Here is a 16,225-nt window from a genome sequence, read left to right on the forward strand (position 1 = left end):
TATACATACGACTCCGAGTACATACGACTACAAGTATACATACGACTCCGAGTACATACGACTACAAGTATACATACGACTCCGAGTACATACGACTACGAGTACATACGACTACGAGTACATACGACTACGAGTACATACGACTCCGAGTACGAGATATTGATTCGTCATTCTCGGCGTGCCGTGTTTGCTTACGCCATCAGCCAAAACTGGTAGTCGTTGAGCTTTCGAGTACGAAATAAAACTGTGACGAAATTTACCAATAAACTCAGTTTTGCCGTGCCTCCCCATGACATCAAAATCACAGATCAACTGGTCGATTCTCGTAAATTAGGCAATTCTGGTAAATGCAGCTCAGATGCTTTCATCTTTGTCGTAATGTCTATTTTTGTTGGGATTAGAGAATTCTAAGAATGCATCAATAAACATCTTTGAATGAAGGATTCAGTCAAACGCCCCCGTGTAGATAATGCTTGACAAGATAGTCAAATAGAATGAAATGGCTTTGAGGGCAAAGTTTGTCGATCAAACACTGTAGCAAACGCGTACCAGGCACATCGAAATTTATTTACCCTAATGAGTTCGGAAAAAGGCTTTGGTCTTATAGAACAATTAATCCAGTGTAAATAAAGTTAGTTTAGTTTAGGTTTTCTCCTGTAGTAACACTGGATCAATAAGAGATGATTCTTACTGGACCTCTAGGAAGAACAGTTTAGAACTGATAGAGCTATCTAGTACTAAATAAAGTTTAGTTTAGTTTCGGTTTCCTCTTGACTGCAGTAACACTGGATCAATACGAGATGATCCTTACTGCATGGAGCTCTAGGAAGAACAGTTAAGATTCCATGGATCTATCTATACGATATGCCGGATAATCACTCGACTCGTTCAGGGTGGAAAGGTTCAGACATGATTTGGCCGGGTCACTGAGCCCGAAACGAACTGGAATACTAACGAAACTTGTCCCGAGTTTTGTTCCCATGGCCATGTGTATATTAAATATTGAAAGATTTTTGTACTTGGAGAATTTATGCTTATGGTCTTTGAACACTTGACAAAATTGAGTAAGATGAGCCTCATCAGTCTTAAGCTAATACTTACAGAGACAAAATGTTTTTGTCGAAGGCATCCTGAGGATAAAATAACAAGACTCTTATACAAGGGAATTCGCAACGGAATGCTCTTGCAGTTTTTTGCAAATGTTCGATGTATTTGTGTATTTTTCTGCTTCAGTAAGACTGGTTTACTAAAGTTACGCTCTCTTTACCAGCCAAAAGTGTTTGCTATACTTAAAGTTCACGAGGGTGCGCTGAATGAAACACAAATGCTGATTCGGTAACGAGATGAATTAATGTATCACGTGAGAGCACTCAGGCTTACTTTAAATAACTGCTGCCATTGTTCTTCAACTTTTCCCATGTGAAACGAAATAAATTTAGACTTCGTGAACTCCTTGTGTCAACAATGCAACGCTAATATATGTCAACGTTAGCCATATGAGGTGTTTGTTTAATTGAACGTTTTAACGCTGTCGCGAAACGCATCTAGTCTTCTTACTGGCTGAGCGAAGGAAAAGTATATTTAAGAAATTTACGAGTAAGGCGGTACGCTTATACTGACTTAACGCATTTCTCTATCTCTTTGGTGAGTCTGTTTTGTGTTATAACAAGTGGATATATCCATCGACAACGCGTATTTGAACCATTCTGGCTATTACCCACAAGGATCAGTCATTTCAGAGTTGCGCTATCGTCTTTCGCAAACAATTCGTGACCAGGAATATACGGACCTTTCTACAAGATCATTTAAAACAGGTATTTGTAAATTCAATCATTCTTTAGTCTCTTGAACATAAAGTGGTATGTTGTCAAGATTTTGAGATCTCTCCATCTCAACAAAGCGTAGTAAAATGCATCAGTCTTCAATTCAGTCGAAGCTTCGGTGGTCATCCATCGGTACTGAAATTCTTCTCGGAACCTTCGGGTTACGAGAATAAAGCGATCATAGTGACACAAATTCGTGCTTGTACAATTTCTGAAGGCGGTTTTTGGATGCATTTCGTGTCGCTGGGGGTTCAGGGGGAATATACTCGCGCATGCAATAGCCTCTAAAATCTCAGCGATGATTGGCGGCTACTGTCTTACAGCGATTCAGTAAATCAAAGCGTCCTTTCTAGTTAAAATGGATGAGTTTCATTGAGCGTGCTAGCCAGACTGAAATTAATGCGCCAGGTTAAATCTTGCTCGTATCTTGTTGGATTTGAGATTGAAAACCAATGTCAATTGAGGGAACCAAAAGCCGGTTCGGAGACTTATGAAGCACTGAAAACTTTTGAGCTAGCTCTGACCGTAGATGGAAACTACCCTATATAGAATGGTCCTGATATTTTGTCTAAACTTTAAGTGGGATGAGTATAACAATGAATTTGTGCAAACATGTTTCAATTAACTTGAATAGCATTGGATGTCAGAATTCATGACTGATTGAGGTACATGATATTACCTCCAGTATGTCCAGATCCAGTATGTCTAGATTCATAGTGTGAAACTGTGAATTCTGATTTGCGCTAACAGAGATTCTTTGATTACAACTGGTAAACCAAAGCCGGCAAGTAAGCATTTGTGACAGGTGAAAATGTGAAATAGATACTGGACAGATGGTTACAGGTTACTTCGTACAAGTTCCGAGACTGTGCTTGGTAGACTGAGTTCCGTCTTGAATATTCCTCGCAAATACTTTTGAGAACTTTTCATTTACGAATGTAAAATGCCAACTGCGATAACAGGAATTTAGCCAGTCTCTAAGATAAGTTTCCCAGCTTTGTTGAGCGTGAAAAATCTGCGTGGAAATATTTATTTCAAAATATTTCTTTTGACTTGAACGATTCGATTGAATCGGACCAAACTACTGCATGGAAACTACAATGCCAGGGCTACAGTCGATGTGTTTATGATGTATATTATTAAGCGTCCTGTACTGCAAATGGTTCTGGAAACAAAGTATACCACCCACTGATGTTAACTTCGCAAATTGGTACATTTCGGCTAAACTAAAGGCTGATCGATCATAATACGTCAGCCGTCAAGACAGTTACGCAAAAGACAAAGTGTTTTGAAGTGGGACATATTGAGCGATGTAAATTGCTTTACTTGGCCTATCATCCATTTACTCACGACATATTTTGAAAAGCTTATTGGAAAAGTTAGTCTTGTTTGCTAGGTCGGCTTTCACTGCTGTTTCAAACGAAACAAATAATGGGCAGTATCCCGGTTGCAAATATTACCTCTTGCAACTATATACCACAGAATGTTTCATTAAGCCACGGTAATTAGTTGAGAAATAGTTCTCGATCTCGTGGAGAGAATATAATTTTTAATTGCGTGAAGTTTTCTAGTAATTGCCGGGTCAGCTAATCGAAATAAACAATCCGATTACAGGCATAAAAATCGACGAATATTTGACTCTTGTGAGTCGCAGACTCACCGTGTAACTGGAATTCATCTATACTGTAATATGGACGTTACACAGTCGTGCCCAGAAACTTTTTATGCGGAAAAAAGGCAGCTTTGTTATGGACCGTGCGAATGATGTGTGCATCAAATTGATGGCTTTAAATATATGCATAAAATCCGCGTTAATCCTGAAGTGCTGGTCATTTAAGCAGAGAATGCTAGCGGAAATTACTGTATATATTTTCACGAATCGTTGACTGATGTGGGAAAGTATCATTGCGGGTATCGAAATATGGAACCTTCGAATCAAATTGTTACTACGTAGGCCGTGTTTAAAAGCTATCGCGACCAGCAGCAACACCTGTGCGACTTAAACCAAACAGAGTATGTTAAAAAACTGCCCTGACGTGCAATTATAATTTATAACCCGTGGGAGGTTTAAGAGTCGTAATTTGCTCTGTTTTCAGCGGTCAAGGACGGGATTATCTCATCTGGAATAAAACAATACCTACATTTCCAGCTTAGAGCTGTTGCACTCAAATGGGTTCTGTTGTCAATTGCTACGTCAATCGTGGCTAACCACAATATTTAATCCGTACGTAGGTCCCTTTCGACGGTTGCGTTGTTAATAAAAAGATAATTTCTTCATTTTCTTGTTCTGTGATCAAACATTTTACTCACTGAATGGTTTAAATTTTTGCTAAAATTTAAGATCGCCGCACTGAAAGGCTGACACGATAACTAATCATGTTGGTTGTGATAATTAATACCTAATACTCATTGAGGATTTTGCTGTAGTAATTAACTGATTGAAAGGCAAGTAATTAGACATTTTTCGGTATAAAACTAAATATTTTGCATCGTGTCTTGAATCTTTTAACACCTTTCTCTACGTTATTCACGCCATCAGTCGCAAAGTTGCATATATAGAGGTTGTAATTTGTCAAAATTCACAAGCCATTAAGTTATTAAATATTATAATTAGGCTATGCGTTGAAAATTCGATCAGTTCACACAAGAAACCGGACATTTTAGTGCAAACAAGGTCTATATTGAATTTGTTTGTTTCCGTGTGAACCGCAGCCTTGATAGTTAAACCCGGGTGTTTTTTTACCAGAAATTGGCCCCCAAAATAAGTTTCACACGACTTCTTCACCTTGGGAGGCATTGAAAGACATATATTGTAACAAAATACTGAAAGAGCTCGTATTAGTGCTTTTTAAAGACGTAATTGTACTTATGGAGTGGGAGACGGGACGCTTAAAACGCTTAATTCATTTTGACTGTTGAAGGCTGTTTTTCATCTAGGCTTTTTTTATATGCCCATATGATGCACGGTATTTTCAAAGCCTGGTAAACATCAACGCCGAAGTTGAGATCACGAACTGAATTTACCTTTCGCGGAGAATTTCTGGCGTGGGCAGCGAATAAAATTCGTACGTTTTTGCCGTCAAAGTCCGCTGACAAACACACGTGGGAACCGGCGATGTTGCTAAAGAAAATCAGCTAAAAATCAACGCGATTTACAAATCCGCGGGTTCCGTTGTTTTTCAAATTTGAATCATTAAACTAACAGCATGCCATTTATCAGATAGTGTTGTATCTATAAGTGCAACTATAGTGGTCTTTAATCGAACCCTCATCGTGGGTTAGTGTCTACACCTATAGCCTCGCACCTAGCTGAGAAACGTAGAATTCGTTTCAAATTCCCACGGTTATGTCCAAACTGACTGATACGGTCATAACCGTCTTCTAACTCTCACGATTGACCGACGACATTTTTATTCCGACATCGCGTGAAAGCAAGCAGTACTGTAGATAAAAAATTTCCTGTTTTCAAAATCTGTCGAGTATCGTGCGCGAAACGCAGTCCAAAACAAGCAGAATTCGCGCAGCAATTAGCATATTTTACGATACAATTGTATTCAATACGTAATAATACTATATTTTACTTGGTTTGAAAATCAACGAGAACTAATTTTTCATGCAGACATGTTAAGCCATGCACCAACCACAACTACGCTACTATATTTTTTCAATTGATTAATTAATCAACTAATTAGGACAATGTAATTTGCTGATGGAATTTTTCCTCTTAATTTAATTTGAAAGATGACAGGCAGGAAACATGAGCAGGAGAAACTATATATTTATTCATTAAGAACCGTTAAAAAAACAACAAACTCTGTGAATCGGGTAGACCTTCTGAACTTACCGGATTCCAAAAGTATTTACGAAATGAAGGTTTTCCCTCTCAATACTGAATGGCTAAAAGCAAATATTTCTTCGTCTTGTAAACAAGATTTATATTTATAGGACAACCGAATAGCTCAGGGGTGAGACATCTGTCATCGGGTGATGCTGGTGGTTTTAATTCTACCATAAGCAATAACCGTGGGCGTTCTTTAGGTATAGTTTACACAAAGGGGCATCTGGAGTGGTGCATGGTTTCAGTGTGTCTTCTGTGTGGCAGGAAGAAATCTAGGTTTGTGTTTATTTCTCAAATATGGTCGTTGTGGTCCAGTTGAGGTATATGTCTGAACTACCTGAGAAAGATATCTCAAACGTGGTGGTCCAGTGTAGGTAGTATTCTACAATAAGCTGTCGTGGTTTGTGTCTGAACTATCTGAGAAAGATATCTCAAACGTGGTGGTCTAGTGTAGGTAGTATTCTACAATAAGCTATCGTGGTTTGTGTCTGAATTAACTACCTAAGAAAGATATCTGAGACGTTGTGGTCCAGTGTAGGTAGTATTCTACAATAAGCTGTCGTGGTTTGTGTCTGAACTACCTGAGAAAGATATCTCAAACGTGGTGGTCCAGTGTAGGTAATATTCTACAATAAGTTTTCAGTCAGTCTGGAATACTGAAAATGCAGTATAGTACTATTCTTAACCAAGTTACCGTGGCGATTTTCGTTTATGTTTGCATCACAAAGTGTTTTTTATTCTTCGATGAGTTCTAGCACAGCCCACAACAGTCTAATACACTCAACTGCCTAGTGACCCCTCAAACTTTGTTTTTGAAAACACGTAAATCATCTGGCGTGAGACACAGGTTCTCTTTCGGCAGAGGATTTTTTACATGCCAAACACTGATACAATGTCCTACAACTGAAAGGATTTATGACTGTGAGGCCAACGGCAACGACATTCCTTGCCCTTCTGCGGTCGCCAAACAAGGATGTCAGACAGACTTTCGATCGATGAAGAAACACCCCCGCGTTTAATTCAGTTACGCAACTATATCGTCTTCCTCCTACCCCCAGCACCGTCCGATTCGATGATTTTGTGGCGTTAAAAAACATTGATTTCGTAAGCTAGTTACACGATACCTAATAGGCTTTACCCGGGCAAAAATATTTGATCAAAAATGAAGAACTTCCTCCCGGAGATGATTTGAATTTATATACCACTTGTGGATCACGTAGTGTGCTTCAAGGTGGTGTAAAAACACACACATATGTCACCGGACGATATTCGCCTGTAATAAGAATTTTTTAAAGACAATATCCGCTTACACCCTAAAAACTGTTCTTGAAAGGAGAATAGACCGGCCCAGACCGTTCGTCACCGTTCCAGTGTGATTCCTTTATTTGAAATGAAAGAATGCTTCACCTTTTCGTGATGTTGAAGAATGAAGGGAAACTGTGTGCAAAATGAGTCTTATTAAACAGTGTACAATCATCAAAGATCATTGGCGCTTCACAGCTTCTGGTTTGCCTAAACAATGGCTCTTTTAGACACGTTTTGATTTCCCGTTTACACGCCATAAGTTGCCACAGTAATTGTGCTAAGTATACAGGAAGCCGTGAAAACATTCAAACATTTGTCACACAAATCCCTTCAAAGACACTGGCCCAAACACGCACAACACTTTCTATATTAAAACAAGTAGAAGACCCGTACGTGTGGGCCTTTATTTTGCCTGTGATTTGCTTACACAAGACGAAATCATATCGCCAAGGTCACCTTATAATATAATACATGATATTATTATACCGGAAATCTCAAACAAGCTTTGACCGTGTGAAAATGCATACTTCTGAAAGGCAGAACAATATTGAATTATTCCACTAAAATAATGCGAAAAACGCTTAGGAACCAGCGCAAAACGAAAGCGCGGGCTGACGGATACCCTGATGCACACATCGCGCAAATCTCGGCATTCTAAGGCCGCATTAAGGGGCTTTTAAACGAGGTGTTCGCCCCCCGGTTTCGGTCTCCGAGTGCTTGGGAGACCACGTGCGTCGATTGTTCTGATCGTGCCCTAAATGGTGCGGCTATTGTCTCCACATACCATATATGGAAGCGGTCAATTTTCCCACGGCAAGAAAATCGAAGCTTTATTTCCCACGGACCGATGGCCGCCGCAAGATCGCTACATGTTGACAATTTCGGGCCAATTTTTTTCCGCATTTTGGGGACGTTTCAACTTGAGATTCACGGTACACAAGGCGAGATTATAAACCTTTGTAAGTCTGGGAATAGTACAGCTCTTGGACGCGTGTAAGCTTAGCGATTTCGGGCCAAATCCGCTTCATTTTAAAACTGATTTTAAACACCGTACACATCGATAGTGAAGACAATACGCTCTCAATATGGACGGCTATTACTAACTGGTCTGTTCTCATAAAGGTAGGCTGTTTATTTGAGTACGAAAGCCAACGATATTCGTGCACATAAGGCTGGAGTTTTCACGCGATTTCGGGCAATATACCAGCTGTTTATTATTCATCAAACTCTTTGGATTTCATTCCGTTGACTTTAGTTTATATTAAATAGCAAATTCATTGCCCCCTGCTGTCGCGACAAAAGATGGCTTACAGGCACTGAGTTATTTTCCTCATTGTTTTTGCATTCTAGTTTGCCTTGGAATTGTTTTTGTAAAGAAATAGAGCTACATAAAGACGTCTTCGTTTGTTATGGCAAATCAGGGTTTTCAAAACCCACTCACAATGTACGATTATACATCCTTGGCCACGCTACGGCATCACCCAAATTTTGAATCACAATACACGGCCGAGTTTCCTAAAAGAGCAAGACTCGATTGGAATGGTCCTACACCGAATTCAGGGACGTATGCTGTCTTGAATAACATAAACTACAGAGTTCCGAATACACATTATTCTGAAAATCAGTTGGCCCACCGCGTCGCAAGTACAACAGCTTTTCCAACTTCAAACGAGCCCACTTATGCGGGTAAGTAGAAGCAATGCTTTGATTTTAACGTATACATGTGTACAACACTTTATCGCTTTCCTTCAGTGCTTTACACTTATGGATTTGGCATAAGGTGGCTTTAAATCATACTATTCTGGCAAACTTCGTTGCATACTATGCTACAAAACCTCGCCGATATAAAAACGCAATGCTTCTCAAAATTACTACACAAGTCTTCTACTTGAATAATCGCGTTTTGCTTAAATGGCCTCTACAAACCTCACATTATTATTCTATTAAATTAAGCGAATTATAAAGTGTATCGTGGCTTTCCAAGTGCAATATATATTCTTGATATGCCACAATGAATATTACGTGTCTTCAAAGTTGTTATTTACGCGTTTTTTTCACAGAGAATTCTCCCGTTTCTGCTCGGAATAAAACGTTCAACTTCATCCCATCCGATCATGAATCAAATTCGCTCAAATTCATATTTGCGAGTGCATTAAAAGGCGTTACAAAAGTGTAAATTACTTGCTTGCAAACAGTTCCATCAATACGAAAATACTCAATTACGATAAAAATGTAATAATTACATGGAATTGTTTCAAATTAGACAGCAAGCTGTTTATTTCTCATTTGAAAACGTGTGAATTCTCGTGCGTTTATGGCCTCTAGCGAAACTTGACCACAATGGCTGTTTTTGAAATATTATAACGCCCATCGAGATGCTTCAGTATTGTCGATTGATATTTGCTTCAGTATCGCTTCCCGAAGGGTGCGTTTTCAATCGGAAATTCTTTCTGTTTTGCATAATATGTATTCATGCTATTCACTTCTTGCATACATTTTAATAAGATTAGAATTTTATTGCCGTGGTCGTTCAAACGTTTCTGCTTCTGAACGATTTTCCAAAACAGATTTTTTATATCATCACAGATCCGCACACATTCCTGCTCGAGTTCTAACCGGAATTTCTTTGTAATAAGCGCAAATTTTTATTAAATATTTAGATATTCCATTCCAGTATTAGACGTATATATCTATATTTATATATTTAGAGCTTAATACCAGTTGCGGTTTCAACCGTGTATATGTATAATTATTAATATAAGTCTAATCCCAGCGCAATTATACTTTATCTATTATTATTACCGCTCATATATTAATATTATACGCCTTTATATATCATCATTACATCGACCTAATTCCTCTATCAGACTCCTGTTAATATGCTCTTATACAAGATTGGATTTGCTAAATATTGAGCCAAAATGGCAGTTGGCTTTGGCCCCATTTTCTGACTTCTGAGTCCTGTTTTCAACAGAGGTGTTAAAACTGAAAAAAAATTAGCTCACATATTGAAATGTTGTATAGAGCTTTGTTTATTCAAACTTTGTATATTCAATATTTCATTATTTCTCTTGGACTCAATCCAGCAAATATTTTCACACAGAATGTCATAACTTGGGATTGCCTTGTTTCCTTTATGTTTTGTCATATGTCTCACAGTCTCTAAGGAGTTAAAAGTTTATATCACTTCCCTTGATATTGACTAAAGAACATTTTGTTGTGATGTGGAATTTGTAGTTAAGATTGATTGTCTGTTTTAAGGATCTAAAATGTTTTCCATCTATGAAAGCAATACAGCTGAAACCAGCTGAGAGTTTTTGGGGCTAAATTTTAAACAAAAAACTTAGACGTTCAAACACCAGAAGTACTAATTTACTGTCATTCTAGACAGAGTGAAATACTGAAGTGTTGGATATTAGGGCACATTGCCAAGCTAATGATTTAGTCTGGCAGATTTAAAAGGAAATTAACCTCAAAGTTGTGAATGTTTAGGCTCACATTTGAAATAATTTTGTTAATAATTCTGGTGATATACATAATTCTCAATTCATATCAATTATGAAAACAGATTTAGTTATTCTTATTGTAAAATCTTTTGATGGTATTTGGACTTGCTCCAAGTCTTAATTGAGACTTGATATGGAACTGAAATTGAATGCTGGGATGAGGAAACCTGACAAGAAGCAGGCTCAGATATATGAATCCAATATATGTCACTCTTGAATGAAAAGTAGAATTTGTGTTTCAAGCTTTCATTTGTATTTTTACAGCACATGCCCCATACTTTCCTGCAAAGAACAGAACAAATATCCAGTACTCTATTCCAACAAATGCCCCTCGTGATCCATCAATAAATCGAACCCTCCCCATCAGTCCAGCACCTTCCCCACCACAAGCAACAGAGGAACCTATTGAAAGGTAATACATCAAGTACAGTAGTACCTCACTGTGAAAGATACAAAGAGTGAGGCCAGAAAGATTGCAGTCAACTAATTGTATTCAGTGATTCCAGCCCATAACATGATCCTTATTGGACCTTTTACATTTGATAGAGCTACTGAGTAGAAATAAATGAATAACTTAGAATAAGAGATGATTCTAGGAAAGAACAGTTTAGAACTGATAGAGCTATCTAGTATAAATAAAGTTAGTTTAGGTTTCCTCCTGTAGTAACACTGGATCAATAAGAGGTGATCCTTAGGTTCCTTACTGGACCTCCAGGAAGAAAAGTTTAAAACTGATAGAGCTATCCACTATGATATAAAGTAGCTTTGTTCTAAAAGATCCTACTGGTTTATTTAGCACAATAGAGAGGCCGTCTGGATGTCGTCTTACTCAAGAAGCAATGCGCAAATATCTACAAGATCTTGCGAATAACGAGCTTCTCAATCAAACTGTTATCATTCTTCATGCGAAAGTCGCACAAAAATCGTATGGGAATGAAAAAAGGTAAGACATCAAAATTTCCGTAAAAGACGATAGGACAGATTCTTCTCGAAACGCCAGCAGCCGGAAAGCTTACTTCTCTTTCAGACAAACTTAACAATTAAACTAAGGCCAAAGCAAGTGGATTTACCTTCGTTTGAATAGCGCTTTTGCGGCTGAATTTTTTCATGGTTAAGTAGCAAAGTGCGTGTCAACGATTTGAGGGTTTTTTGACAACTAAGACTATTGGTAAACTGGAACTCTTCAACGCAGACGAGATTATGCCTTTGGCTTTGGATATACTTGTTTTAAACTCTTCTTGAGTACTTCTTATAAAGAAGCCGGTCGATGTATGAACGAGACCAAACATCAGTGATTTAAGCATAACAGAATTGTCCACAGACTTTGTGGATAGGCAAGGGGTGCAATTGTAACACCTTTACATAGAGCCGCGCCCCAAGGGGGATCGGGGGGGGGGGTTGCTGAAAATCCTGTGTCAAGTTGGTGGGCGCTTATTCTGCTTTTGTAAAAATTTGAAGAGGCAGCCTTTTTTTATATGTTATCAGTTAAAAAAGCAGCCATTTTGCCGAAGTTCGCTCTGCTGGTAATATCAGTCTTCCCCCTTGCTAAAATTGTGCCAAAACACCTGGGCAGTTTTAAATGCATATGAAAATCTTTTATGTAGGTTTTTCTGCCCACCGCCTTGTCTATATTTGGTCGGACAAGGTTGGAACTGCCGGAAGAGTTACAGCACCACTTCGAAAGAGCGCGACAAGGATTCGGAAACTGTCGCTTTCATCGGAATATCAAGTGGGAACCATGGGGAACACGAGTATCAGCAGTTGTCAATGGAGGATAGACTTGTTGATAAGGTAGAGGTTTTATTGTTACAGCGGCCTACGTGGATAGTTTCCAATCGCTTTTTTAATCCCATTACTAACCAGTTCACATATAATACATGACAGCGTCTTTTAACAACTTCACATCAAATGTGGAAAAAAAACTGCCTAAAATATTCAAAACACTTCTCGAAGTTTCGAGCTATAGCGAGCCTTTGTCAGGAGAGTCCGTTTACTCGCGCAGTTCAATGCTTAGCAGAGATTGAACGATATATATTACAACTAAGGCGCATTTTAGATGGCTTGTATAGTTTTCCTCAACGAGTTCTTTTCTTGTTTCAGAAATACTGTTACGGTGCTGCAAAAACCTTGTTCATATCCGACACAGATAAAAGAAAGAATTTTGTACTGTCTGTCAAAGTAGGTCGATGAAATATCTTGTAAACGAATGAATTAAGTGCAACCTCACGACGTCAAAACATTCCTAACTTTGTGTTGTTTTAAATTCTAGCTTCATCATCCGAATGGCGACGCTGTTGGTGTCTTTAGCTCGAAAAGGATTAAGGTTAGTGGAGTTTTCGAAGCTGTGCTGTTTTAAAAAACGATGCAAATTATTGAGCTTTGCTTTTTGGCGTTGCTCTGCAGGTCATATCCAAACCATCGAAGAAAAAGCAATCGCTAAAGAACGCTGAACGTAAGTAAAGAGTTGTTAAGGATAAATTAGAGCGTATTTTGTTCTTGGTGGGCTTTGGCGAGAGCGAAAATCGTCAGGATATGTGTGGTGTTGAATTTCGAGAGCTTAGACGAGAAAATGGCTGTTATTTTTTAGTCTGAATCGGACTGACGTTTTATATTTTCGTTGCAGTATGTATCCAATCTGGCACCACAGTCGCGCTCTTTAACCGCCTACGATCACAGACCGTAAGCACCCGATACCTCCATGTGGAGGATGGAAATTTTCGAGCAAGTAGCACGCAATGGGGAGCATTTACGATTCATTTACGTAAGTAGGGCTATTTGAAGATTGGCCACCAGGCAGTAAATGTGATTTCGCAACACATGCTAGTAGTCCAGTTAAGACTGAGATCCCATCTGACGACCTCCCCAATTTTTAATCATTCTCGTAATTTAGAGTATTTCCCTGAAATTCCTTTTACCTGTTTTATAGTAGATGATGATGAGTCTGAAAGTGAAGAATTTACCGTCAAAGATGGATACATACATTATGGTTCGACCGTTAAACTGGTTTGTTCTGAAACTGGCATGGCTTTACCAAGACTTGTAAGTTGCTTATCTGTTTTTCTTTTTCAAGCTCATAGCTCTATCAGTTCTAAGCTGCTCTTCCTAGAGGTCCAGTAAGGATCATCTCTTATTGATCCAGTGTTACTACATTTAAAGTAATCCTTATTAAGGGGTTAATCCTAAAAATTCATTTTACGTTTTGCTTTCAGATAATTCGTAAGGTTGACAAACAGACTGCATATTTAGATGCTGATGATCCAGTTTCCCAACTTCACAAGGCAAGGTTTAAGAATTTGAAGTGGTATAGTTAGTTCAGCTATAAATCAAAAGTCAAGTGGTCAAACCCTGTTGTGTCCTGCTCAATTTCTCCTTCCTGTGAGAAAGTAAACTCGTGGTATTTCTCCTTCGAAATTCATGAGAAATCTAATCGTGTCATCTCCGCTTTGTGTCTCACTTTACAAATACACCTTTGCATACACAGATTAAATTTTAAGCTATATGAACTAGTCTTGCAAACTAGGTTAACATCTGCAATATTCCTAAGCTGTTCTTCCTCATTTAATTTGTGGTGTTGTCCTTTTTCTTCCAGGTGGCTTTTTATATGAAAGATACTGAACGAATGTACCTTTGTTTATCGCAAGAGCGAATTATTCAATTCCAGGTAAATATCTTAGAACACAGTCAAGATGATCGTTCACGGGTCATGCTTTACGACAGGCTTACTCAAATTCCTATCTCACTGATTTAGTCGACCCCCTGCCCGAAGGATCCTAAGAAAGAAATGATTAACGATGGGGCCTCGTGGACAATTATAAGCACGGGTATGTATTGAACAAGTGAACTTGTTTACAGTGACTTTTAATATAGTTAGGAAATGAGAAGTGTGGTTGAAGGTTGAAGGTTGAAGGAAAGCTTGCAAAGCACTTTTCAAACTATTTTCATTGCGTTCTCTTATGGTCGTAGTGAATATCCAGGTTCAATAAATTTCCATCGATGTTTGTGTCTTTTGTGGTAGTTTACCTCGACGTCTTTTTGCATTAGAGTAATCTTATGGTTGTTATTTAATCCCTTGATAAAATTGGTCTGTGTCTTATTTATGCATTCACTACGTTTTAGACCGAGCGGAGTACACATTCTACGAGGGCATGGGTCCCATATCGTGTCCCATCACTCCAGTGCCTATAGTGTCACGGCTCGAGTTGAATGGCGGTGGTGATGTTGCGATGCTGGAGTTGACTGGTCAGAACTTCACTGCAAATCTAAGAGTCTGGTTTGGAGACGTCGAAGCAGACACAAGTTACAGGTATGTAATTTACTTGAGTGGATGTACAAGAGTACTGTACAGTGGTACTGTATAGTGCTTCACGAGTAAATCGTGTAGCTCTTTTGAAGAAAAATATGATGAGACAAATTTTGTTCTGACATGAAACATTGGGTCTAAATGTTTGTGAGAAAAGAGTGGGAGAAAACCGCGTTCCCACTGTGAGATATCACGGACTTTGGGTCTGCGATATCTCATAGTGGGAACGCCGTTTCACACGGTACACGGACGCATTGAACTATATAAGACAAACAAATATTGCTATTTAAAAGCTGTTTTCCAGCTTCGCACCTTGGCCACCGTATTTGGCCGTGTGTTTACTTTGCGTGGAAGTACTAGGTTCTAACCGGATATAAATTGGCTTCAAACTTCCGGCAGCAGCTATCCTTCCATCTTATATAGTTCAATGCACGGACGTCATCAGCAAGGGCTTGACCAGGGGGGGGAGCTCGTTTGCACAAATACAATGTAGTATTTTGTTGACACAGCTGGAGAATTGCGTCACTTTACTTTGTTTTACGTTCCCTTGTAATATTTCTCATTTTTCTCCAGGTGTGCTGAAAGTCTTCTGTGTCTTGTCCCGGACATCTCAGCATTCCAGTGCGCATGGAAGTTCGTACGTCAGCCGACCCAGGTCCCCGTCAGCCTGGTGCGCAATGACGGGATCATTTACCCTACGAACCTGACTTTTACCTACACGCCCGAAGCCGAGGAACGACCTCGATGCATCGAAGCGAAGGTCATACGAAAGGGCTTCTCATCGGCGAGTTCCGATGCTACCCTTCGCGATGACGTCACCTCTGGTGTCCAACGATGACGTCATAATACAATATTTCTCGTAATCTCGTGATGTATTTGATGACGTCGACGTCGTTACGTCACGTGATCATGCTGGCGATGTCACGTGGTAGAAACGTTCCTCATCGGTGATGTGATGTCTTGGTGACGTCAGTGAAATGGCGTATAGTGACGTCATTTGATGATGTCACTCGAATATAAATAGAGCGCTATTTCTCGTGTTTTTAGATGTCATAAAATGACAGTTGTATATATAAGCTAATGTCAGCGAACATGTAATCTCGATTGCGACAATAACGACTCGATTAAGGCCACTATATGATGTCATGTGATTACATTCTGACGTCATCAGCGAACTAACAAGAAAGGTGTAATATAACTTTATTTGGAAACTGTTCGACATATTCTTTAGAGATATTCATAGATCACTTGCTATCACACAGGTTTCGAAACAAGTGCGTGCAAGTGACGGTATTAGGTGTTGAAAGTTCAACGTGGTTTGATATTTTATATGCGTTCAGACGATAAAACATTAAGAGAGATGTTATGTTATCTTCATCTTAAATGTATATACGTTCATTCAGTATAATACTGAAATTGTAAATAAAGTTCTGGCCTGTTGTAAGGCCATTTG

At 38.9% G+C, this 16,225-nt stretch overlaps 1 protein-coding gene across 3 annotated transcripts; it reads left to right on the forward strand.

The window, feature by feature from the left end:
- The first annotated feature begins 1,670 nt into the window (after positions 1–1,670).
- On the forward strand, positions 1,671–16,201 carry LOC114523106 (recombining binding protein suppressor of hairless-like). Of its 3 annotated transcripts, none has more exons than XM_028543948.1 (15): positions 1,671–1,814; positions 8,317–8,652; positions 10,737–10,884; positions 11,269–11,415; positions 12,077–12,263; positions 12,573–12,650; positions 12,742–12,795; positions 12,876–12,924; positions 13,096–13,233; positions 13,399–13,511; positions 13,682–13,750; positions 14,062–14,133; positions 14,221–14,293; positions 14,589–14,775; positions 15,346–16,201. In XM_028543948.1, the coding sequence occupies exons 2-15, from the start codon at positions 8,376–8,378 to the stop codon at positions 15,608–15,610; spliced, it is 1,857 nt and encodes a 618-aa protein (XP_028399749.1). In that variant the 5' UTR covers positions 1,671–1,814; positions 8,317–8,375; the 3' UTR covers positions 15,611–16,201. The 3 variants fall into 3 exon arrangements, with proteins under 3 accessions (XP_028399749.1, XP_028399748.1, XP_028399750.1); XM_028543947.1 differs by lacking the exon at positions 1,671–1,814 and adding an exon at positions 7,801–8,088; XM_028543949.1 differs by lacking the exon at positions 1,671–1,814 and adding an exon at positions 7,801–8,088 and having other exon boundaries at positions 13,402–13,511.
- The last annotated feature ends 24 nt before the right edge of the window (positions 16,202–16,225 follow it).

Source organism: Dendronephthya gigantea, unplaced genomic scaffold (genome assembly GCF_004324835.1).
Source record: "Dendronephthya gigantea isolate DGI-Jeju-01 unplaced genomic scaffold, DenGig_1.0 000026F, whole genome shotgun sequence".
Taxonomy (NCBI): Eukaryota; Metazoa; Cnidaria; class Anthozoa; order Malacalcyonacea; family Nephtheidae; genus Dendronephthya; species Dendronephthya gigantea.